Here is a 26,722-nt window from a genome sequence, read left to right as displayed (position 1 = left end):
CACCAAGAACATCCAACAACAGGCTAAACCAGAAATGGGCAAACTACGGCCCGCAGGCCACATCCGGCCCACGGGGCCGTTTAATCCGGCCCACCAAACCTGAATAAATTGTATTACTAAACATTTTTTTGGGTCATTTTCCTTGCAATTATTACCGTTTTTTCCATGTATGATACGCACCCTAAAAATGGCATGCCGATGCTGGAAAAAAGCTTGTACCCATGTATAATACGCACCCAAATTTTGACTCCTACTTAAGTCCGTAAACGTAAAATTATTTCAGAAAAAAGATCATCTTTGGGAACAACCGGATGTTATTCTGCCGGTTAGTATCACTGCGCATGCGCTAGCAAACTCGATAGCGGAGAAATGTTTCGGATTTGTGTAGGGTACATTGTGACAGCAAACGAGCAGGTGATCAAGCAAGCGTCTGATACGAGAGCATTGTGTTCGTATGGAGCGTGTTTGAAGTGAACAGCAGAGAGGAAAGGAACAAGGCAAAGTGTTGTGAAATAAAATATTACCTGTAATACGCATTTTGTTATTTGCTGATTGAAACTGCTAATTAAACTGTGAATTGAAACTAATAGGTAGAGAACTGAACTCTCGCTCTTTATATAGCTGACGTGTCTTGCGCATCCGTTCTGCGCATACTGTCATGGCGGCCTCCGTATGATATCCGGTCTGCGATGGAGATTAAAAAACAAACAATGTTTGACAATAACACACCATCAAGGATTGCACCATCGCATCAAACGATGTGTCGTCAATTATGAATTTTACTGACTAAGTGTGTTGGGCAGGATGGCTGAATGCGATGCGCGATTGACGTGTCTTGCGCATCCGTTCTGCGCATACTGTCATGGCGGCCTCCGTATGATATCCGGTCTGCGATGGAGATTAAAAAACAAACAATATTTGACAATAACACACCATCAAGGATTGCATCATCGCATCAAACGATGTGTCGTCAATTATGAATTTTACTGACTAAGTGTGTTGGGCAGGATGGCTGAATGCGATGCGCGATTGACAACAAACAAGAAGAAAGGTGATTTCAAGTTTTATTTCGAGGGAGATTTTCTTCAAAAATTGTTGTACCCATGTATAATACGCACCCAAGATTTTAGGACAATAAATTAGTTAAATTTTGCGCATTAAAAAAAAACGCTATTGTAAATTATTATGTTTTTGTTTGTGAACTTTGTTGAACGGAGAGTTTGTGTGTGTAAGACAGTGCACACAAATTTCATTGTTGAAAATGACTGGCCTGTGGTCTTAGTACTATAGGAGTCAATTTCTGTCATGATCATGTTAGTGTGTGACATTATCATGTTACACAATAAATGAGATGGGGTGATGTTCATGTGTGCCCATGTATATGATGTGGCTCGTTGTGGTAATACAGTAAAAAATGTTGCTCTTCGTCTCTGACTGGTTGGCCACCCCTGCTTTGGAGAGTTGGAAATTTGCACCCCCGGATACTTAAATCCATCTGCTGCTTATCTAAAGAAAAAAAGATTGGGGAATAAGTTTGTCATAAGAGTTGATGGGAAAAAGTTCACTCTTGTGAATATATTAGCCCGAGAATAGCCCAAACGTATATAGGATTCTAAGGACCACTGGAAGAGAGACAGCTGGGTTGGTCACATACAAAAGGAGGCCATCTGCATACAGCAACAGTTTGTGGACCTTGCCAGCCTGGGTAATACCTTCAAACCTTGCTTCCTGACGCAGCCAAATAGCCAGTGGTTCAATCGCTATGGCGAACAGGACGGAGGACAGATTTTTAAACCGTTCAATTTTATCCATTCCCTATTATGTATCTTCAACAATTAGGTCACAATCTGCAGTTGCACTCTCACGGCCCTCCCCTACCTGTTGTGGGAGGTTTCCCATGGCAGGTCAGGGTGGGGCCACCTGATTGTTGGCACCTGTGGTGTAAAATTTTTGGAGCTGCGCTCATTCTCTCTCGGCTCTCTCCCACCACAGGTAACTAGTTTGGTTTTGTCTTCAGTTCATCTTGGGTTCCAGTTATCTTTGATTTACACATAATACCACATCCACTCAGTCATTCGCCTTCATGCACTGCATACACAACTGATTCATACTCATACTTACATACCTTGGCTTCTTGTTGGTATTGAATTATTATTCGTATTGTTTTGAAATAAACCATTTTGATTGGCCTGAACCCTTTGAGTAATTTTCCCCTGCTGTTTGTTTGTGTTATGGCTTGCAGTGGAGCCAGGCTTGTTACTTGGCGACCAAGGTAAAGCCAGTCATTTAATAAAGGAAATCCATATAAAAAGAACAAGTAAGCAGTGGAAATGAGTAACTGAGGCAGTTACTTATTCCCTTGCTCAAGAGCCAACTCATCTTTCAGGCGAGATCACAAGTCCTTGCTATGTTTTTCTCTGTGATCTCTGATTGCCTCATCCTAGTATCATTGGAGCCGATGTGTATCACTATATTCGAGTAACGAGTGTTGTTGGTGCTACGCTGTTGACTAGGCCTAAAGCAAGCCAGCCCCCTAAGATTAGATTCTATGTCAGGTGCTCTGGTATGTGGCTGGATTTTTAAGCGAGATGTTTCGAGTAATGGAGTCACCTATGACCAAAGTGCGAGAGCCAGTCGACCGAGATGGCTTGAGACGGCTATGTGTCTTAACAGGCTCATCGCAGTTAGCAAGCTGTTTGGAGCTAATGCTAACTGGGCTACCGGGCTGGCTATAGCCCGTGTTTGTGTCTGCCACATCTCCGGTTATTGGGCTGCTCTGTTCTACCTGGTAGACACGTCCCTCTAGCAGGGATGACCTCTCTAAAAGAAGGGTGCAGGTGGTGCACGGAGCCATACATACCTTTTGATCTGAAGCCATACTTTACGTGTCCAATGATCGATGGTAGTTGGTAGACAAACAGCCACGAAGCATCCTCTGAGAGCTGAGCAATGACATGGTTGAAATGGCAAGGATTGACGGTCCGACTTACACACAATAGTAAACTTCCAAGAGTGGAGTAAAAACGTAATAATTTAGTGAGGGAAGCTGGAGAAGAATGTAAAAATGTAGGTCGTCTCTCCGACATTGCTGTGGCGCGCTCTACGTGACAAACCAGAAGTCTCTCTACTCTAGTCAACTCTACTCAACATACACCCATAAGAAGTTAAAACAGAGCGCACAGCTCCAAAATCAGCTGAAAGACAGACACCAATGCTATGAATGTCATGTAAACAAGCACTGCAGTCAAGCTACGAAAAAAACTAATGCCAGTGTTAGCGAGAAGCAAACGAATGCATTTAACACATTATTGTGTTCTCCAAGAATAAAACAGCTCCTTTGATGCAATTCATCTGTTACAACTACTCAAAATACACCCACAAGAATTGAAAACATGGAGCGCACTGCTCCGAAATCAGCAGAAAGACTGACGCTAATGCTATGAAAATGAGTGCATAGACACGCAATATTATTAAAGTGAAATCGTTTATTATTTTTGTGTCATCTCAAGTTTACCACTTTACTGTGTCGGTCGTTTCCATAAATTGAAGGAACTTGCGAAACTGTTTGGCAACACCCATTACCTTGTATGGTTTGTCCCGCCCCAACGGATGTGATGTAATAGATAAAAGTACGTAATAGAAAATGGAGAAATCTGAACGGAGTAACGAATAGTCCCCCAAACAGATCATAAAAGTACAGTCTTATGCAAAAGTTTTTCTTTATAAATCATTGGTTGTTCGGATCAGCAATTTCAATTAAATATACCATATAGCAGATAAACTGATGTTTGAGAAGTGAAATTAAGTTTATAGGATTTGCAGAAAGTGTGCAATCATTATTTAAACAAAAGTAGGCAGGTGCATAAATTTGGGCACCCCTACAGAAAAATGACATCAATATTTAGTAGATCCTCTTTTGCAGAAATAACAGCCTCTGAACACTTCCTATAGCTTCCAATGAGAGTCTGGATTCAGGTTGAAGGCATTTTTGACAATTTTCTTGACAAAACATCTCCAGTTCAGTCAGATTTCCCAGCATGGACAGCCCGATTTGAATCACACCACAGATTTTCGATAATTTTCAGGTCTAGGGACTGAGATGACCATTCCAGAATGTTGTACTTGTTCCTTAGCATGAATGCCTTAATAGAATTTGAGCAGTGTTTGGGGCCGTTGTCTTGTTGAAGTACCCAGCCCTGGCACAACTTCAACTTTGTCACTGATTCTTGAACGTTGTTTGCGAGAATCTGCTGATACTGACTGGAATCTATGCGACCTTCAAGTTGAACAAGATTGACAGTACCTGCACTGGCCCCACAGCCCCATTGGAATGCTGTGTTATTCTTCCGCCATGCATACCGCCCCTTGTTATGTTCAAATAACTCAATTTTAGTTTCATTAGTCCACAACACCTTATTCCAAAAGAAAACTAGCTTGTCCAAATATGCTTCAGCATACTTAAAGCGACTCTGTTTGTGGCACGTGCGCAGAAAAGGCTTCTGCCGCATTACTCTCCCATACAGCATCTCCTTTTGCAAAGTGCACTGAATAGTTGAACGATGCACAGTGTCACCATCTGCGGCAAGATCATGTTGCAAGGTCTTTGGAGCTGCTCTGTGGGTTGACTTTGACTGTTCTCACCATCCTTCGCCTCTGCTTATCTGAGATTTTTCTTGGCCTGCCACTCCGGGCCTTAACTAGTACTGTGCCTGTGGTCTTCCATTTCCTCACTATGTTCCTCACAATGCAAACTGACAGCTGAAATCTCTGAGCTAGCTTTTTGTATCCTTCCCCTATACTATGATGTTGAACAATCTTTGTTTTCATGTCATTTGTCAGTTGTTTTGAGGCTCCCATGTTGCCACTCTTCAGAAAAGATGCAAAGAGGAAAGCAACTTGTAACTGGCCACCTTAAATACCTGTAACTGGCAATGTTTTGTAAAAAAGAATGGTCAAAATACCTTCAACCAGAATCCAAACTCGTTGGAAGCTATAGGAAGCGTTTAGGAAGGGTTTATTTCTGCAAAAGGAGGATTTTTCTGTTGGGGTGCCCAAATTTATGCACCTGCCTACTTTTGTTCAAGTAATGATTGCACACTTTCTGTAAATCCTATAAACTTCATTTCACTTCTCAAATATCACTGTGTTTGTCTGCTGTATGATATATTTAACTGAAATTGCTGATTCGAACAAGCAATGATTTATAAAGGAATATCATGAAAATGGTCAGGGGTGCCCAAACGTTTGCATGCGACTGTATCTCTGCAGCACCTGGAGGGATATATTACATTTTTCTCCACTCCTGAAGATTCCAAATACACAAGAACATTATTTTACAAGGGAAAAATGATTTTCCACAATACTTGACACATATGGAAAAAATTGTGCAATGGTATTTGTATAGATCGCCAATCCCTAACCATTACTAACAGGTCAGGTTTTTTTGGGAGGCATTTTCTATTGATAGCTGCGTGTCAATCGTGGTACATATTAATATTGGATTATTGCCCAAATATTTGCTGATGTGTCTGCAAAGTTACATGTTTTCACACATTTAGACCATCAAAGTCAGTGAAGGGAGGCCAGAATTCGCGTTGTGCTCCCTTTTACGAGCTCCACTTAGGAGCAAGTGGCAGCATTTTGGACCAACAGGATTCGCAGACTCCAAAATAAATGCATTACAGTTATTTAGTCGAGATGTAATGAATGCATGGATTACTATATCTGGGTGCCGTTGAGAAAGAAAGGGCATTACATTAGCTGCTAGGACCCTCACAGGAATAATTCATTCAATTACGATAGCAGCGGTAGCTGCTCAGGTCCTAATTATCTAAACACTAACCTTGTTTTCTGTCACTGTTAGGTGCGCTATAACATTACATTCGTGATTTCTGAATTTCTACTAATATATAATTGAAACTAATTATGAAGTTCAAATAAATCACAATTTTTTTCTCTTTCTTCAGCCCTCGAACTATCAGCCACTTCAACCACTACCTCCTATTTATCCTAAACTGGCTGTCGCTCCTGTTATGCCACGACCACAGAAGCCTGCTTCTTCTATGTCCGTTCTGAGAAGGCGCAGGGTCAGGTAATGAATTAACGTTCAAACTGTTGATGGCCCAGTGAATTGCAGGGAATGTGATCAATGATTGTAATAAAAGAAAATAGTGATTTGCTAGGTTCTTTGGGATTGGCTTGACCTAAGTAATCTGAGGTTGGCTCCAGCACACCCTCGATTGAGGAGAATAAGCAGTACTGCATACAGAATGGATTTGCGAACGGAGAGCGAAAGAGAGAGAGCGAGAGAGAGAGGGGGGGTAGAGAGAGGAAGAGAGGAGGGAGAGAGAAGGGGGAGAGAAGGGGGCGAGAAGGGAGGGAGAGAGAGAGAGAGAGTCCTCTTTCCTGTTCTCTCTCTCTCTCTCTCTCTCTCTCTCGCTCACCAATTGACCCTGAATTTCATAAAGTAGCTTTGAACACTCCCCACCTTCCATTGCCAAAAAAAACATCAGTGAGTGAATATCACGCCGAAACAACAGGATACGACGAGGGGAACACTGCACTTTCCTACAGGAAATACAGGAAAAAGGACTTTCATGACTCTCTCTCTCTCTCTCTCTCTCTCTCTCTCTCTCTCTCTCTCTCTCTCTCTCTCTCTCTCTCTCTCTCGTCGGGTCGCTGGGGCTGGCCCAAACTTCCCTCTCCCCAGCCAGTTCATCCATCCCATTTTTGTGGGGGGCAAAGGCATTCCCAAGTCATCTGAGAGACATAGTCTCGCCAGGATTTCTAGGGTCTAGTGCAGGTATGGGCAAACCGTTTAATCCGGCCCGCCAACCCTGAATAAATAGTATTATTAAACATTTTTTGGGGTCATTTTGCCTGCAATGACTGCGTTTCCCCAGTAGATGGGGAACCGCTCGCCTGCGCATTTACTACCGGAAGCAGTGTCAGAAAGCTCTGCGTACACTCACAAGTGCGTGTACGTACTCAGTAGTACGGACATGGCGCACTCGCGCTCTATTTGTATCAGTGCCGAATTTAGAGCGTGGGCTGTGACGACTGCATTCTCGTAATTCGCGCGCTGAGCTTTCAGATACAGTTTTACGCTAAAGCCACCCACAAACCTTCCCCTGGAATCCTTCCATTAAAATGAGTCGCCCAAGGAAAAGCAAGGTGGACACTGAGTGCCGAGTGTTTAAAAAAGAGTGGCCAATTTGGCTCGACGTACGCGACGTGACGTTCAGCTACATGAACATCAACATCAACCCGTCACAGATCGAGGTAAACGGACCAACACCTCGGATCTCTCCTAAGAATTGCCACAACAAATTTTACTCCAGACTATGACGCACTAGCAAAAAAAGGGAGACCAACAACACTGTTCCCACTGAAAATGAAGGGGAGGCTCTCAAGTTTGTTGTAAAAAAATGCATTTTGAATATAATTTGTACAAATAGCAGGGATTGAAACTAGCGACCAATCTCATTTTCAAACAATGCAGGATGCTCAAGGACATTGATGCACCACCTGTTTGCGACTAATCTTAACCTGTAAAGTTCTTAAGGCTTACTTTAAGGAAGTGTTTCCCGTTTCCTCACCTCTGTTACCAGGTGTTTGTGAGTTAAAACTCTGCTCTGATTTTAAAAAGTTAAAGTTAAGTTAAAGTCCCAATGATCGTCACACACACACCTGGGTGTGGTGAAATTTGTCCTCTGCATTTAACCCATCCCCGTGTGATTTTAATCCATCCCCTGGGGGAGAGGGGAGCAGTGAGCAGCAGCGGTGCCGCGCTCGGGAATCAGTTGGTGATCTAACCCCCCAATTCCAACCCTTAATGCTGAGTGCCAAGCAGGGAGGCAATGGGTCCCATTTTTATAGTCTTTGGTATGACGCGGCCGGGGTTTGAACCCACAACCTTCCAGTCTCAGGGCGGACACTCTACCACTAGGCCACTGAGCTGGTCATTTTCAGATACCCCTCACCGTGTTGCCGTTTTGATTACTTTATTTAGACGTATGCTTTCACCGATTCTTCAAGATGATATATTTGGTCAGAATGTTTGCCGTTTGATGTGATCTCATAAGATAAACATCTTTCATTAATCTGACCTGCAGGCACTGAAGTGATGGAGACTGTTATTCATAATAACAGTGTCGTATTTTATGACAATCACTGAAAGCAGTTTTTTAGTGAATTTTTTTTATATTTTTTTAATGCTGTTAATAAATGCATTTGTTTTCCAAAAACCTTTTTTGAATATCCATGCTTTACTACCTACTAAAGGCCAAAACCTTTTATGCAATGACCTTTACAGGTCGTTTATATTACTTCACACAAACACTACATCCATCTGCTCCTGGTTCGGCCCTCCGGTCCAAATTTAGAACCCAGTTCGGCCCGCAAGTCAAATAGTTTGCCCACCCCTGGTCTAGTGGGACATGCCCGTAACACCACACCAGGGAAGCGTCCAGGAGGTATCCGAATTATATGTTTGAGCCACATCATCAGGCTCCTCAACACGAAGGAGCAGCGCCATTCCAGGTCTCACTGTCATTGTCTACGTGAGCATTACAGTCACCCAGCAGAACAATGGCACCCCCAGGAGGAGCGCTCTCCAGCACACCCTACAAGGACTCCAAAAAGGGTTGGTACTCTGAACTGCCATTTGTTGCACAGGCACAAACAACAGTCAGGATCTTTCTCCCCACCCAAAGGCTACCCGCTCGATAACCGGGGTACAGACGCCCAAGTTGTGTGTGGAGGCGAGTTCGACTATATGTCTAGTCATACCCTATCTGCCTTGCACACCAGCGCAGGCTGTCAGAGAGGTGACATTCCATGTCCCTAGAGCTAGCTTCTGTAGCCGGGAATCGGATTGCCAAAGGTCCTTTGGCCACCACCCAGGTCACCATGCACCCGACCCCTTTGGCTTCACCCACAGGTGGTGAAGGACACCCGCGTTTTCTTTTCAGGCTGTGCCCAGCTGGGCCGGATTGGTGAAGGCCCTCCATGTATCATAAAGGAAACTTAATTTTATTGTAAATAAAAAGCAATGAATGGAATAAATGTGTGTGTGTGTGTGTGTGTGTGTGTGTGTGTGTGTGTGTGTGTGTGTGTGTGTGTGTGTGTGTGTGTGTGTGTGTGTGTGTGTGTGTGTGTGTGTGTGTGTGTGTGTGTGTGTGTGTGTGTGTGTGTGTGTGTGTGTGCGTGTGCGTGTGCGTGTGCGTGTGCGTGCGTGTGCGTGTGTGTCAGGGATGAGAATTTTCTGTGGATCCGCGGCTTTCCGTGTTTTTTTCCGTCAAATATCATTTTCGTGAATCGTGTAAATCCGTTGAGAATTTTTTGTTTTATATATGTATATCGGGGGGCGGCATGGAAGTGTTCGGGCAACGTTAGCCTCGGTGACTCGCGAGCATTCGCCCGCCCGCCGCGATGACATCTTTTGGCACATCTCAAGGCAAAATTAGTTAAGCTGTGAGTACGGAAATCGGCTTGCCTCTGTAAACCTAACTCACTGGCAGCAGTGATCAGTGACATCAGCCTTATTTTCGGCAGCATTTTGGCGTACGTTCGTCACATCATTTCCATTTGTTAACTTACGCGGAGAACTAGTGTTTTTACACCGCCACAATGTAAATTTGTGATTGGGTTTTCATCACTTGTAGACGAGTTATTTAGTTAGATAGATCTAGGGCCTACTCGGCAAAAGTTTTCGCCAGCATGAGGATCGTGCCAGGGAAATAGACAAGCCGAACGGGATCAAGAACTGCTTCAGATGAGCATGGCTCGAGAGCAACGTCATTGTACAACTCGGAACACAGTCCGTAACCACGTGCCTGACGGAACATATCCGTAAAGTAGATGTCCCCAGGAAGGTTTTGTGTATTTTCTGTCAAGATATGATCAGCTATGGAGGTCGCGGCGCTAGGAACATTAAGGAGCATATCGAAACAAAAAAACAGAAAGGTACTTTTTTACTTTTACAAGCATGTGGGTTTAGAAAGTAACATGTTACATGTAAGCTAATGTTACGCGATTGTCATGATATTGTCATGATATTGTCATGATATTGTCATTATATCGTTAAAAAATACAACTTCAGTGATATATATACGTATATACATACACACACATATATATATACAGTCAAACCTCGGTTTTCGACCACAATCCGTTCCAGAAGGCGGTTCGAGAAGGGAATCGGTCGAATTCCGAATCTATTTTTCCCATTACAAATAATGGAAAAAATTTTAATCCGTTCCAAGACAAAAAAAAAGCCTTTTTAAGCATTTTTTCATTTGCGCATTTTTGTCCGATCACGCAATTGCAGCGCACCGCTGAACGAGCAACCGTAGCGCGTCGCCGACCGCGCAACTGCACCGCGCTGGTCGCATTATTGTGACAGAGCCGTCGCTGAAATTTTGAAAATATTTTTAAAGGCCTGATGTACTTTCCAAAATTTAAGTGGACCTCAGTGCGCAGGGAGCTTAATTTGGTCCGAACGCGCAACCGCAGCGCGCCGGGCGCTCACTGTTGCATTGCTTTAAGAGCGTCTTTGTGTTTTAGGATGGCTTTACTGCTCCCACTTGCTTTCTTTGGTGGCATGATTAGGGGTTAATACAACTCTCAAAGTAACGAAAATACAATAACGAATGGAGTCAGTCGGCGTCCGGGTTTTCTCGGGTCCTTTCGGCTCACCTCGCGAGGTTCGACCTCCGAATTTTGTTCGACACCCGAAGCAAAAAATCTTCAATTTTCCGTTCAAATTACGATTTGTTCGAGAACCGTGACGTTCGAAAACCGAGGTTTGACTGTATATATACAGTATATATATGTAGCCGGGGGTCTGGGGGGGGCGATGGTGTGTATGTATATATGTATGTATGTATACATATATATTCAGGGCTGTGGACTCGGTCGGATTTTTGCACCGAGTCCGAGTCCGGCCTCTTGACCACGAGTCCGAGCCCGAGTCCGAGTCCGGCTGTCCATTTTTTCTGTTAATTCATGTGACTGCTTAGTCTTTATTCAAGGCTAATTTAGATCAAAATCTAAATAATTACAACAGTTTTGTGATGGCTTTGTCTTTATTAAACATATAAACGAATACAATAAACAGATACTTTCAAGTTTTAATCATTAATTACACCATTATAGCTCAGACATTTATCTAAACACAAATAATTAGTGACGACCCCACAACTATCGAAACACATCAATGATATAAGCTGGGTGACATAATCGTCCTTGACATTGGTACATAATGTAAACATTAGCCTAAGTGCAACTCAACGTGGCCGCATTGATCGTAACTTACGCTCCGTTTCCCCCCCAAATCTAGAGGCAAAACATTGTTCTCTCGCTACTCCCGGGTTCTTCCATCTTGGCTGCGCGCGGGGCATTGTGGGTCTTGTACGTGCACGCACGCAGGCAGGCAGGCGCGGGCGCGCACGCAACAACTAAATGTGTCTTCATAACAAGCAAGCAGGGCTGTGGACAGTATTCCTACGCGCATTCTCAGCAGCATGATGAAAATAAAATTCAATCACGTCACTGAGGCATATTTTAACGAACTCCACTTCATTGTATGGCTTTTTAGCCCGTGCAATGTTCCAAGCCAGTTGAAACAATGCAAGTGTGACAGTCTCTGAGTGCTTCGTAATTTTTTTTGAAAAACTGTACCTATTTTTCTGCCTGACTTTTCAAAGTCTCCAAACTTGTGCTTGCGAAATTCAGTCCCTTTTGCAAAGTCCTTATCGATATTGGCATGAAGTGAGCTGAAGTGGCGCTGACCATTTGAAGCTTTTAAATGCGCCAATGACGTCCGACATATCAGGCAGAATGGCTTGCCATAGCGTTCAACAAAAAACAACTTTAACTCTGTTAAAAACGTCCTGTGTTCATCGTCATATATTCGTTTAGCTGTGCATTTTTTCCTTGGCATTTTGGCAAGCGTCTTGTCAGCTTTTCTGGACCTAATGGGCCCCCGTAGTCACAGTCGCCATTCATTAAAAAGCCAGCAAAACCAATCGCTCTGTTTGTCCCTCCTCCTTTGCGGGATTTCCCCTCACGCGCATGCGCGTTTGACCAAAAACCATATTGAACTCAAGCGAAGCAAATACGCACGAAAAATAAACACTAATGTTGATATGAACGTAAAAGAGCCGCATGAAACCAGCCAAAGAGCGTATTTTTTTTATTGTCGGACTCGGTGGACTCGGTCAAAATCAGCACCGAGTCCGAGTCCGGCAAAAATGACCGAGTCCGACCGAGTCCGAGTCCCCGAGTCCACATATATATATATATATATATATATATACATATGTAGTGTATATATATGCCCCCCCATACCCCCGGTCGGACCCCCAGACCCCCGGCTACTTTTCAGTGTTTTTTTACATTTGCCATTCTCATCCCGTGTGTGTGTGTGTGTGTGTGTGTGTGTGTGTGTGTGTGTGTGTGTGTGTGTGTGTGTGTGTGTGTGTGTGTGTGTGCTTGTGTGTGCTTGTGTGTGTGCTTGTGTGTGTGCTTGTGTGTGTGCTTGTGTGTGCTTGTGTGTGTGGGTGCGTGTGTGTATGAGCTAAATTTTTTCAGAGGTTCTTTCCCTGTTCCACAATCTTAAGATTCTCTCGCATATCAAAACAACATATATCGGGAAATGAATGTTCCAAATTGTCCCTTGGTGTGCGTGTGAGTGCGGATGGTTGTTCGTCTCTGTGTGCCCTGGGATTGGCTGGCAACCGGTTCAGGGTGTCCCCCGCCGACTGCCCGATGACCGCTGGCATAGGCTCCAGCATGCCCGTGACCCCCGTGGAGACAAAGCGGTACAGAAAATGGATGGATGGATATTTTGTCTTTGTGCAGGTGTAAGCGCTGTGAGGCATGTATGAGAGCTGAATGTGGAGATTGCAATTTCTGCCGAGACATGAAGAAGTTTGGAGGACCTGGAAAGCTTAAGCAAACCTGTGTGCTGCGCCAGTGTCTTTCGGTAAGTCCCGTTTTTTTTTCCATGAGATGTTAACAGTAATTGATGAAAAAAAGAAGTTCACTGTTTCCACTATATTTTATTTTGCATATAAGGCTATAAACTAAATCTTATACAGTAATCCTTCGCAATTAGGGGCAATTTCTAGAGTGCTCAATCGGCCTATCAAGCATGTTTTTGGGATGTGGGAGGAAATCGGAGTGCCCAGAGGAAACCCGTGCGGGCTCGGGGAGAACATGCAAACTCCACACAGGGAGAGCCGGAGGTGGAATCGAACCAGCACCCTCCTAACTCTGAGGTGGACGTGCTACCCAGTGCATCACCAAGCCGCCCGTCAACAGAAACAGTTAAACAGAAATTTCAGTTTAAGCTCTAGACCGGGGGTCCCCAAACCTATTCGAATGTGGGCCACATAACTCTTTTCTGATTGGGGGCCGGGGTTTTTTGTACCAAAAAACAGGTGACAGTCGCAAGGGTGCCTGAAAATAAAAATGTATTGTTTTCCAGAAAGCCACTCATGAAATACTAACACTGAAATATGAATATGAAATAGACTTAGACTTAGACAGAACTTTATTGTCATTTTGTCAACACTGGGTGTACACAAAACGAAATTTCGTTGCATACGGCTTTCAACAATGTAGTGGTATTGCGGCTGGTTAAAAAGTGACATTCTATATAAAAATATGAAATAAGATAAGTATAAAGTTAGTTAGTTAGTTAGTTTATTGTTTAGCACATATTATTATAACAAATAACAGTGCAGGGAGGGAGACGAAGCCTAGGGCTTGTAAGGAGCTCCACTCCTGTATAATCAAAGTGCACAACAAACAAAGTGCTGTGACATCAAATATTATTCAAGTGTTTAAGAAAGAAAAAAAATAAATAATATATATATATATATATATATAAATGAATAAACATCAATGAATAAACACAAGCATAACTAGCTAAATATTAAATCGTCATATTTATATATGCATATATACGAAAGTGAACGTATACATACATAAACAAATACACTATACAAAATGAGAAACAAGAGAAACAAAATTTGACACTTTAGTGATGTTGAAACAATCAAAAAACACCAGGTAAGAAAATAGCTGAGCGGAAGCAGAAGAACTGCAAACAGAAAATAACAAAACAAGGAAGAATCAGGGTATAAATAGTGGTTTAAGTTGATGTTCTTAGTATGGATCAGCTGAGTGCGGTGGAGTAATTTTGGACTGGTAGGATCATGAGTGGAGAAGGTGGTGTTTCAGGTGCTTTCTAAAAGCAACCTGTGAAGATATGGATCGAATATGGATTGGTAGCTCATTCCAGAGTGAGGGCCCTCTAAAATGGATATTGTATTGATGGCGTGATGTTCGACAGGACGGTGGGTGGAGATTGTCCCCCTGTCTTGTAGGATAAGAATGTAATTCCGATACAAATGCGAAGAAATTATGAAAAGTGGCTGGAAGACAGTGTTTCCTGTATATATATTTATGGGTGAGTAGACAGGTTTGATGAATATTTACTTTATCAATTGGCAGTAATGAATAGTTTCTAAACAATGGTGCCGATGGTTCATATCTATTTGAAAAAGAGATCATTTTTAGGAACTTCTTTTGTATGATGAGTAATTTGCTGAGGTATGTTGGATATGTAGCTGCCCAGACTATGTTGCAGTAATTGAGTAAAGGAAAGAGGAAACTATAATACAGAGTGAGATGAGCAGACGGATGGACCAAGGGACAAACTTTTCGTAAGATACCTAGCGTTTTCATGGATCTTTTGCAAACCAAATCAATGTGTTCAGACCAGTTTAAGTGTTTATCTACTATAACTCCTAGGAATTTAGTGCTAGTAACTTGATGGATTTCGTTATTATTTATGTAAATTTTGGCCTGTTCTTTGGGGTAAGATTTATTTATATTGCAGAAGATCATGAAGTTACATTTGTTTATATTGAGTGACAACTTATTTATTTTGAACCATTTTGTAACAGCGTGCAACTCAGTATTCACACGTGCAATGAGGAAATTAAAATCCTCGTGGGTGGCAATGAGATTGGTATCATCCGCAAATAACAAAGGAAGAAAATTTGAACAAGACATGGAAAAATCATTTATGTACACCAAAAATAATAGAGGACCCAATATTGAGCCCTGCGGGACCCCAAATAGTATTTTAGATCTGTTGGAAGAACAACCATTTATATATACATATTGTTCTCTGTTGGCGAGATAGTTTGTGAACCATTTCAGGGCAGAATCGTTCACTCCATATCTCTCTAGCTTAGCGATGAGGATCTTATGGTCGACAGTATCAAATGCTTTGCTTAAATCTAGAAAGACACCAAGAGCGAATTTCTTATTGTCAAGAGCCGTTGAGATGTGGTCGGCAAGCTGAAGCAGTGCATGCTCAGTAGAAAACTTTTTGCGGAAACCGTATTGATGTTTATAGAGAATATTGTTTGTTTCTAGGTGCTTTGCCAATCTTGAGTAAACCAGTTTTTCTAGAATCTTGGAGAAGCAAGGAAGTACGGATATAGGTCGATAATTACCATATTCATTAGTCTCACCAGCTTTGAAGATAGGAATGACTTTAGCAATTTTTAATTCTTGGGGTACAATGCCAAATTTTAAAGATAAGGAGAAAATGTGTGTTAGTGGAATTATTATTGAATGAATGATTTTCTTAATAAGTATGCTTCTGATCTCATCATGGCCAGGGGCCGAGTTTTTCAAGCTCATGACGATGTTGTAAACTTCCTCAACACTAGGAGGGTCAAGAATGGAGAGTGAAGGAAACTGCCCTTTAATAAGGCAACAGGGGCTTGTATCAGAGGTTGAGAAGCTAGATGCCAAGGTAGCGCCAACATTTACAAAGAAATCATTGAAACCATTAGAAATATCTATTGGGTTTGAATGAGCTCTATTCTTCCCCAGCATCTCACTTGGGGTAGATGTTTTTGATTTCTTGCGATGTAATAAATGGTTGATAAGATTCCACGTTGTTTTGATGTCACCGGAGGCTTGTGTAAATTTATCAGCATAGTAAGTTTGTTTGGTTTTCCTTAGTAAAGCTGTAAATCTGTTTTTATATTTCTTGTATGTTTCTATATTTATAGGGATGGGATTTGCAATAGATTTTCTATATAGTTTATTTTTTTTACGTGAAGATTTTTTTAGTTCATCCGTTATCCATGGTTTCCCCTTAGAGTTATTTTTACGACTAGAAGTTAAAGGAAAGGAGAACTCTAATGCATTTGTGAGTATTGTTAGAAGGGAGTGATAGGCTTTGTTGACATCTTGCAACAGGATAACCTCATCCCATGACACAGAGCTGATGATAGATATAAAAGATACCATGTTTTTCTCAGTAAATTTGCGGAATTTCATTTGATCTCCAATATGATCTTTGATTTCAGGACTACTATCATTGTGGATGAGATGGAAGACAGGTAGATGGTCGGATACATCACAGATCAAAAGGCCAGATGTTATCTTGTAGTCTAGAGAATTAAATAGGATATTGTCTATGAGAGTGGCCGTTGAGCTTGTGATCCTGGAGGGTTTGTTGATAAGAGGGAAAAAGTTTCTGGAATATAATGTATTAAGGAAGTCTGCTGTATGTGACTGCTTAGATTCAAGCAAATTAATATTATAGTCACCAAGTAAGACACATAATTTGTTTTCTTTGTTTATAATTTCTAGAGTAGAGTCGAGGGCTTCATTGAAGGTGATTTTATCAGAGTCTGGTGGTCTATATATACATCCAATTATCACATTTTTGTTGTTTATAAGTGAGCAAGAGGAGAGTTCTATAAACACAGATTCTACTACAGTCATGTCAAAATTGACACTTAAATCCTTTCTGGGAGAGAAATTTAAGTTATCAATCACATACAGTGAGACTCCTCCACCTTGCTTGTTTGGTCTACAGGAATGTATAGGAGTGTAGTGAGAGAGAGGATAGCTAGATGTATTATCAACCATCCAAGTTTCAGTAAGAGCTATTACTGAAAAAGAATGTGTTAAGGTTGATAAATAGGTTTTTAGACCATCATAATTTTTAGAGATACTCCGTACATTGAAGTGGACAGTGGAGAATACATTTGTTTGGCAGTGGCCAGGAGGAGTATTGCACAGTTTGTTAAACATATCTTCAGAAAAATATTCACATGACATTTCAACAGATTTTAAGGGAGTGTAATTTGTATCTGGGTTAAGGAAGGACTCATAGATACCAGCATTAGCATTCTCTAGGTCAAATGAATTAAATAGTAAAGAGTCAAGATTCGGTGGGACAGAAATTCCTGCATTTGTGAGAATGTCACTGGATGGCATGAAAAGTGTAGGGGAACTGTCTACCTGAGATGGATGTCCTCCCTGCCAGTCTCTGTTTGCCTTGTTGTACTTCGCTGTAATCCATTATTTTCGTCCGGAGGGTCCATAGGTACCAGTTAATGGTCATTAGTTCAGCCATTGTAAATGTTTGGTTCCCCCACCACCAGGCCACATTTCTTCAGTTCCTCCAGTTCACTCACAACGAGAGTTTTGACGTCTTCTGGTGTTGCTCCGTTTGTTTTAATCCGTATTTTACAGTTCCTGACCCACGTTGCGAGAATCTTGTTTTCCTTCTTCAGTTTGCGTGCGTTCCAGGCTATCTCAGCATTCTTCTTAGTGAGGTGCTCATTTAGGTAAACACCCGTTCCTTGTAGCTTCCTCCCTTGCTTCAAAAGATCCACTTTATGTTTCCTATTTGCGAACCGAATGATAATTTTCGGAGGATCCAGTGGTCGTTTTCGGTTTCTTGGGAGTGTGTGACAAGCGGCAATGTTTCCTTTCTGGAGTTCCATGTGCTTACTCTCGAAAAACTGTACTACCTGATTTTCGAGCGTTGACAGCTCGTCCGATGGAGAGTCATCTGTCGAGGGATCCGAAGGACCCGCCGCCCTGGCGTAGGAGCGGTGAGATGTTTTTAGACCCGTGATTATGAGGTCTTCTTGTCGGGAGTACTGCTCCAGTGCATCTACTCTCCGTTCAAGCGACAGGATTTTCTCGTCTTTCTCCTTCGATAAGTTCTTAAGCTCCGTTAGCTCAGACGTTAGCTGGAGCAGGGTGGCTTGCTGCTCTAAAAGTGTGGTAATGTCTTGCCGTATCAGGTCAATGGATGATTTAAGTTCATCGTAACCCTCATTTTTTTTGGAGGGCGGCATAGCGTAAAGTTCGAAAAAGTTAGGCTCTATAAAGTTCAGTTATCAAAACAATTCGGTCACCCGAAGTAGTGACAGCTCATAGCTGGGCGAGCTCGTATCTTGACAGAAGATACTGAAGTTGCTGAAGGTTATCCTGGCGTTCAGGATGTGGTAGAGCAAAGTACAAAGTGCAGCAGTGATAAAGTATGTAAACAGTGCAGGAGACAAAAACAGTATTTACAAGTGCGCAGAGGAATGCTACGTTTGAATGTTCAGCAGTCTGACGACAGCAGGGAAAAAACTATTGCAGAACCTGGTGGACCTGCAGCGGATGCTGCGAAACCTCTTCCCAGAGGGCAGCAGGGAGAACAGTCCATGGTGGGGGGGTGATGGGTCACTGATAATATTACGGGCTCGGGACACGCAGCGCTGGGATGACAAGTCCTGAATGGAGGGAAGAGGAGCCCCGATGATCCTCTCTGCTGTCCTCACCACTCTCCTCAGGTTCTTCCAATCGGAGGCGCTGCAACCTCCACACCACACCGAGAGACAGCTTGTCAGAATGCTCTCTATGGTGCTTCGGTAGAACGTCCTCATGATGGGTGGGGGCAGGTGGGCTCTCCTCATCCTCCGCAGGAAGTACAAGCGCTTCTGTGCCCTCTTGACCAGTGTTGTGGTGTTCACAGTCCAGGTGAGGTCGTCTGTGATGTGGACTCCCAGGAATTTAGTGCTGCTGACCACCTCCACAGCTGAGCTGTTGATGATCAGTGGAGCGTGGTGAGGCTGGTTCTTCCTGAAGTCGACGATGATCTCCTTCGTCTTCTCCACATTCAGGATCAGGCTATTTTCTCTGCACCAGCCCACCAACTGCTCCACCTCCTCTCTGTAGTCCAGGTCGTTGTTGTCCCTGATGAGGCCCACCACCGTTGTGTCGTCTGCAAACTTCACGATGTGATTGGTGGTGAACCTGGGGGCGCAGTCGTGTGTCATCAGGGTGAACAGCAGGGGGCTCAGGACGCAGCCCTGAGGGGAGCCTGTGCTGAGGGTGATGACATCTGAGGTGTTCTGTCCGACCCGGACCGACTGAGGTCTGTTGGTGAGGAATCTAGCAGCCAGTTCCGAAGGGGGGTGCTGAAGCCCAGGTGTTCCAGTTTTTCCACCAGATGTTGTGGAATGATGGTGTTAAACGCTGAGCTGAAGTCCAGGAACAGCAACCGCACATGGGTGTTCCTCTCCTCCAGGTGAGCCAGGCTCAGGTGAAGAACGGAGGAGATGGCATCCTCAGTAGAGCGGTTCTGCCGGTAGGCAAACTGGAACGGAACGAATGTTGGGGGGAGTCTGGAGACGATGTGATCTTTGAGCAGCCTTTCGAAGCACTTCATCATGATGGGAGTCAGTGCCACAGGTCTGTAGTCATTCCATGAGGTGATTTGAGGTTTCTTCGGCACCGGAATGATGGAGGCAGCCTTGAAGCACACTGGCACTTTGGCTTGGTCCAGCGAGATGTTAAAAATGTCTGTGATGACACCAGCCAGCTGGCCTGCACATTCCTTGAACACCCGCCCAGGTATGTTGTCGGGGCCTGGGGCCTTACGTGGGTTGACTCTTCTCAGAGTCCTCCACACGTCGGCTGAGTCAAGGCAGAGGGCCTCCTCTTCCTGGTGGGGAACAGTTTTAACTGCAGGAGTGCTGTTTAGTGCCTCAAAACGCCCAAAGACGTTATTTAGACCATTTAGGAAGTCAGCATCAACCTCACCCACCGGGGGGGAGGGAAAGTTGTAGTCCGTGATCGCCCGTATGCCTTGCCACATACTCCTGGTGTTATTGGCGTCGTGGAAAAAATCCTGAATTTTTCGACTGTGGCTACGCTTCGCTAGCCTGATGGCACGGTTCAAGTTGGCTCTCGCTGTCCTCAGTGCCTCCTTGTCGCCAGACTTGAAGGCTGAGTTCCGTGCTCGTAGCGTATGACGTACATCCTCAGTCATCCAGGGTCGTTGGTTGGCTCGGGTGATGATGTTCTTAGTGGTGCTGACGTCCTCGGAGCATTTGTTGATGTAGGCTGACACAGTCATGGCGTACTCATCAATGTCGATCTGATTGTCATATGTTGCTGCTGATTTGAACATGTCCCAGTCAGAGCACTCAAAGCAGTCCTGGAGTGCCTCCATGGCCCCCTCAGACCACACCCTCACCTGCTTCACTGTGGGTTTTGCTCTGATCAGCAGGGGCCTGTATGCAGGGATTAGCATAACAGATAGGTGGTCTGAAGAGCCGAGGTGGGGGCGGGGGGCTGCTCTGAATGCATCCTTTATATTGGTGTAAACCAAGTCCAGAGTGTTCTCTCCCCGAGTTGGAAAATCCACGTGTTGGTAAAAATGAGGGAGAATAGTCTTCATGCTAGCCTGGTTGAAGTCCCCAGCAATGATGAAAACCCCCTCTGTGTGCGTGGATTGCAGCTCACTGATTGTCCGATAGAGAACACTCATGGCCTCTTTAGTATTAGCGCTGGGAGGCACATACACAGCCGTGATGCTAACAACAGTAAACTCTCTGGGCAGGTAGAAGGGTCTGCAGTTAACAGTCAAAAGCTCGATGTCCGAAGAGCAGAAGCTGGCGACAGATCTAGCATTTTTGCACCAGTTGTTGTTGATGTAGACACACAGCCCACCTCCTCGGGATTTACCGCTTAGCTCGCTGTTTCTGTCGGCGCGGAATGTAGCGAGCCCCTCCAGGCTAACGGCGTTGTCCGGCATTGATGAGTTCAGCCATGTCTCCGTCAGGATGAGAGCGCAGCAGTTTCTAACTTCCCTCTTTGAAGAGAGTTCCAGTTTTAGATGGTCCATTTTATTATCCAGTGAGCGGATGTTGGAGAGGAAGATGGATGGAAGCGGCGGTTTGTAGGGGTTAGCTTTAAGCTTAGCCGTTAGCCCACCTCGACAGCCGCGCTTTCGCCGCCGGTCACACCGCCTACGCTTACTCCTCCTCCGGCGTGTGCTGCCCGGCGAGCCCGCTGCGTCGTGAGCTTCTGGGGCTAGCGCCCTAAGCACTCCGAGGCTACGCAAACAGACTAGGGTAGTTGTGGCTACGAGTCCGAAAACACTTGATGACCGTACCTCCAGCAGGCGCTGGCGATCATACACTAATCTACTGGATGGATAAACTAAACTTTGTGTTGTTCGTAGTGTCCTAGGCGACATATTTTGTGAAAATACTCGTCGTTTGTTGAGACCCGTAGCGGCCGCGGCCAACTGGGGCGCCGCCATCTTGGATTATAAATAAGCAAATATCAGTGTGAACTGTGGGCCTGTATCTGGCTGGTGAGTAGTTAAATGTCAGCTTTCGTTTTAGTCACAGCTAGTCCCAAACACTGATGCAGATGTTTGTCTGTTAATTTTGATCTCATCTGAGTTTTCAGGTGTTTCATTTGTGAAATGCTCGCAGATCTACGTACTGTCAAAAATGTGGACATCTTCATTGCGTGTTTTTTAATGTTAGGGTACGTGTCTTGTCGGAGGGCAGCATAAAAGTGATTGAGGCTGTTAGACTTGAATGGTTCTTTCAGGCGTCACAGTTCTTTAACTTGACCAACTCAAACTGATAAGAAGGCTGGGCTGCATTGATGTCGACAACAAAAGGGACAGATTTCTTTTGCATAGACATGGAGTTAAACGGAATCGCACACTGAACTCCTCCTTTGGCATTTCCAGTGCTTCCACACATTTTTCAGCTAGGAACCGGACCGCTGGTTTCTCTGCAGAGAAGTTTTGGGTAGCAGGGTGACGGTCAAATTTGTGCTTTTGCACTTGTTCTAAAAGCAGTGCTAGCTTTACCTCAATAGCCTTTATGTGGGAATACATGTCATAGATGAGTTTGCCTTTGCCTTATAGGTGCAAGTTCAGGCTATTTAGCATTTCTGTCAGATCTGTTAAAGGTGCCATTTCCATTCTGGGTTGATTAAACTCTGGACCGTTTTTTCTTTTGACAGAAGAAATGTGTTAATTTCGGGTAGCAGCTCGTAAAAACGCCTCAAAACTGCCCGGGCTCGACCATCGTACCTCTCTGTAGTACAGCACTTTGCCACGCGCAGACTCTGACTCAGACAGGAATTGTTGGAACTGCCTGTGTTTAAGTCCCTTTGCTCTGATGATATTAATACATGACACCAAAACCTTCATGACAGAATCCCACTTCAAGACTTTGCAGCACAGTGCTTGTTGGTGAATTAGGCAGTGGACTTGTAGCAGGGCCGTGCGACCCCGTTCTTCCATATTACGATTCATGAGTCCTCTTCGACCTCAAGAAACGCCCACCATACTAGGAGTTTTGTCTGTTGTGATGCTGGAAAGCTTTGACCAGTACAGGTCCAGCTCTTCTATGGTTTGGAACACTGCGAAAATATCCTCTCGTCGTAGTCCAGTTGAGACTTTGGAGGGTTAGGGTTCGGCCAGATCCTCGCATGTTTCAAAAATTTGCGCTGATTCCACAAATAAAAATGAGCAGCTGTGCTGTGTCCTGCACGTCCGTGCTCTCATCCAATGCTAATGAAAAAAAGACAAAGACTTTCGTCTTCTGCTGCAGCTGCACATTTACATTCTTCAATCCCTCTAGTAATTGTACTCACCGACGGACTCACGGCATTAAAGACATCTTTCTTTTCGGGACATACCACTTCTGCAACAGCATTCAAACATTCCTTGACAAATTCCGTGAATCGTTTACCGCTGCTCACTATCAGATGAGCAATGCAAAAGCTAGCCCAAACGAATGACTGGTTAATCTGAGTTTGAAGTACAAATATATTCTGCTCATCTGACAGTTCACATTTTCTTGTTGAGATGAATGGTTGTTCGTCTCTGTGTGCCCTGCGATTGGCTGGCAACCGGTTCAAGGTGTCTCCCGCCTACAGCCCGATGATCACTGGGATAGGCTCCAGCACGCCCGCGACCCCCATGGGGACAAAGCAGAACAGAAAATAAATGGATGGATGGATGGATGGATGGATGGATGGATGGATGGATGGATGGACGGCTGGCTGGCTGGCTGGCTGGCTGGCTGGCTGGCTGGCTGGCTGGCTGGCTGGCTGGCTGGCTGGCTGGCTGGCTGGCTGGCTGGCTGGATGGATGGATGGATGGAGTTTGTCTGATCGCATTTAGCCTTGCAAACTATCATACTATTTTTGGGGCGGAATTCATAGTGGTGTCGACCCAGATTGTATTCTTTGAATACTGCCATGGTCTCTTGACAGATAGGACAAACACATTTCTTTGCATTGAACAAAAAAATTGTGTGTCTCTTAGGTGGTCGGGGAGGGAGTTCCACAGTGTAGGGGCTGTATGGCAGAAGGCCCGGTCGCCCATGGTGCGCAGCTTGGTTTTCGGAACGTGGAGAAGGTGTGAATTGGATGAGCGGAGGCTTCGGGTGGCAGGTTTTGGGGCAGAATAGTACTGTATTCAGTTTATTATTGCACTATGCAGCGGGCTTTGTGCAGTGAAAGGGAGATTTCCTCCTCTTGGTCTGCGCCTGCGTGTGAAGTAGGAAGACATCCTTACGCTGATTGGCTGATGCTGACAAGGCGGCAGTCTATTATATCAGGGATGAGAATTTTCCGCGGATCCGTGGATTTCTGGGTTTTCTTCCGTCGAAAGTATCATTTTCGTGAATTGTGTAAATCTGTTGAGAATTTTTTTTTTTTTTTTATATATATATATATAGGGCGGGGGGCAGAGGCGTAGCCAGGAATTTTTCCAGTAGGGGCGCACGCCCACAGGAAAAAAAATCGAACATCACCCACGCCGTTCGCTGATTGCTAAAACAACATCCGGGTCCGGGAGGCAAACGGTGAATGGATAACATCGCGCACATAGAATAGCGCAAGCACATTCGCGCAAGACCGAAAGAAAAACGGCCTGAAAATGAAGAATCGAAAAAGCTCGATTTTTTTTCAACCGGGGCGCAGGGAGTCCTAACCGGCTCGCCCCGGCTTGGCTACGCCTCTGGCGGGGGGGTATGGAAGCGGCCGGCCAGTTGGCCGGGCAACGTTAGCCTCGGTGACTCGCGAGCATTCGCCCGCCCGCCGTGATGGCATCTTTAGGCACATCTCAAGGCAAAATTAGTTAAACTGTGAGTACGGAAATCGGCTTGCCTCTGTAAACCTAACTCACTGGCAGCAGTGATGCGACATCAGCCTTATTTTCGGCAGCATTTTGGCGTACTTTCGTCACATCATTTCCACTTGTTAACTTACGCGGAGAACTAGTGTTTTTACACCGCCACAATGTAAATTTGCGATTGGGTTTTCATCACTTGTAGACGAGTTATTTAGTTAGATAGATCTAGGGCCTACTTGGGAAATGTTTTCGCCAGCATGAGGATCGTGCCAGGGAAATAGACAAGCCGAACGGGATCAAGAACTGCTTCAGATGGGCATGGCTCAAGAGTAACGTCATTGTACAACTCGGAACACAGTCCGTAACCATGTGCTTGACGGAACATATCCGTAAAGTAGATGTCCTGGGGAAGGTTCTGTGTATTTTCTGTCAAGATATGATCAGCTATGGAGGTCGCGGCACTAGGAATATTAAGGAGCACATCGAAACAAAATTTTACAAGCATGTGGGTTTAGAAAGTAACATGATGTTACATGTAAGCTATCGTCATGCTATCTCTCTCTCTCTCTCTCTCTCTCTCTCTCTCTCTCTCTCTCTCTCTCTCTCCCTCCCCCTACCTACCTACCTACCTACCTACAAACCTACCCACCCACCCAAACCTACCTAACCACCCACCCACCTACCTACCCACCCACGGCAGCCAAGAGTAGTATAAGAATAGGGACCTTGGGGGTGGGGGTTAGACCTTCTTCCATAATTTCGCAGAGATGGCTCCACAGCTGTGTCTCGATCATTCTGCACACATTAGTTAAACTGAGAAGGCAGCCACCTGGTAATTACTATTAGCATAGCGAGCATTAAAGATAAAGAATTGGGACAAACTATACCAGCTAGTGACACTTTACCAACTGACAGACCTACCGACCAACCAACCAACGCATAAACCTTAGTGCCAGTGATTTGATGAATTTCTGTGACCAATTTGAAGGCGTTTCATAAGGAGTAGTCGGGCTGTTTGATTTTTATGATTGCTTTGTTACAGTGTTAGTGATAGCTTGGACTGTTTTTCATTCGGAAAGGGGGAACATTGTAGAAGCACCTCGTCCATATGGTCACTCACAAGTGGCTGCTTTATTCTCGTGTCCATCTAATTCACATAGCATCAAAATGACTTACTCAATCCGCCTGATATTGTCATCTGCGTATTGGTTTTCTTTTAATAAAATGTCAACAGACTTTATTGTGTGGGGAGCATTGAAGGTGACGGACGGCAAACGGACCCCTTCGACTGCCGAACAACACGCCTGACATAAATTAACGAAACAAAGGATCCCCTCGGCTGCCTAGAAACACGCCTATCTGAAAAAACAAGACCTTCTATACGACGCTCTTTCGGGGTTAACGCAATTCCCAAATTCTAGACCCCAAAGTTCGCGTAAAATTGAGCTTTAGCTGTATTGGTTATTGGCCTACTTTGCTACTAATATTTGGTATCAGGATTGGGCCAAAAAAATGGTATTGGTTTATTTCTGTTCAGAAATTTTGTCATATAAACCTGATTTATTTTTTTCCCTTTCTTTCCAGCCAGGACTACCACTGTCTGCTGTTTGTGAAATATGCAAGGAGCCTAACCAAGATGAAACTGGAGATCGGCTCTTTACTCTGATGGAATGTTCGAATTGTGCACAGATAATCCACCCTGCTTGCCTCACGGTACAGAATGTTAGTTTTTTTCCACTCTTTTTGAAATTCAAATATTTATATTTACTGTATTTTTTGGACTAAAAGTCGCTCCGGAATATAGGTCGCATTAGCCATAAAATGCACAATAACGTGAAAAAAAACGGATATAAGTCGCTCCGGAGTATAAGTCGCATTTTGGGGGAAATTTATTCGACAAAATCCAACACCAAGAACAGACATGAATGAGTAACAACAGGCTAAACGATAGGTATGCTAACGTGGCATAAACACAAACGAAGAGCTGAGAACGGGCTTGACGTAACATTCAGAGTTAATATAACTATTACATAAATAACACGTTTATAAAACCATCTGTGTCACTCCAATTCATTAAATCCATCGATTGTCCTTTATGACGGCGGTTGCACTTCAAAATATTCCACAGGCACATATAACGATATATAAATTATATATCAAATAACTATTATATGAGCAATAATATTATCAAACCATCTGTGTCACTCCAAATCATTAAATCCATCAATCGTCCTTTATGTCAACAATGCCGGCCGGGTGCGCTTCAAAATATTCCACAGGCCCATATAACGATATATAAATTATATATCAAATAACTATTATCAAAGTCAAAGTCTGCTTTATTGTCAACCTCTTCACATGCCAAGACACACAAAGAAATCGAAATTACGTTTCCACTATCCCACGGTGACAAGACATAGTACACGACATACATACAAGCAA

The 26,722-nt window shown here is 44.0% G+C and overlaps 1 protein-coding gene across 7 annotated transcripts in view; it reads left to right on the top strand.

Moving 5' to 3' along the window:
• The window catches only part of kdm2aa (lysine (K)-specific demethylase 2Aa), a 215,357-nt gene that overhangs the window by 96,317 nt on the left and 92,318 nt on the right, over positions 1 to 26,722 (top strand). For 5 of the 7 annotated variants that reach the window (XM_037254384.1, XM_037254353.1, XM_037254394.1 and 2 more), the window contains 3 exons: positions 5,967 to 6,091; positions 12,865 to 12,988; positions 25,865 to 26,002. In XM_037254384.1, coding sequence (XP_037110279.1) covers positions 5,967 to 6,091; positions 12,865 to 12,988; positions 25,865 to 26,002 — 387 coding nt within the window. The remainder of the gene's footprint in view (positions 1 to 5,966; positions 6,092 to 12,864; positions 12,989 to 25,864; positions 26,003 to 26,722) is intronic. The other 2 variants (XM_037254367.1, XM_037254360.1) reach the window with 1 other exon arrangement.

This window comes from Syngnathus acus, chromosome 1, assembly GCF_901709675.1.
Source record: "Syngnathus acus chromosome 1, fSynAcu1.2, whole genome shotgun sequence".
NCBI classification, from domain to species: domain Eukaryota; kingdom Metazoa; phylum Chordata; class Actinopteri; order Syngnathiformes; family Syngnathidae; genus Syngnathus; species Syngnathus acus.
Note: the sequence above shows the minus strand (reverse complement) of the source record. Positions and strands in the feature narration are given on the sequence as shown.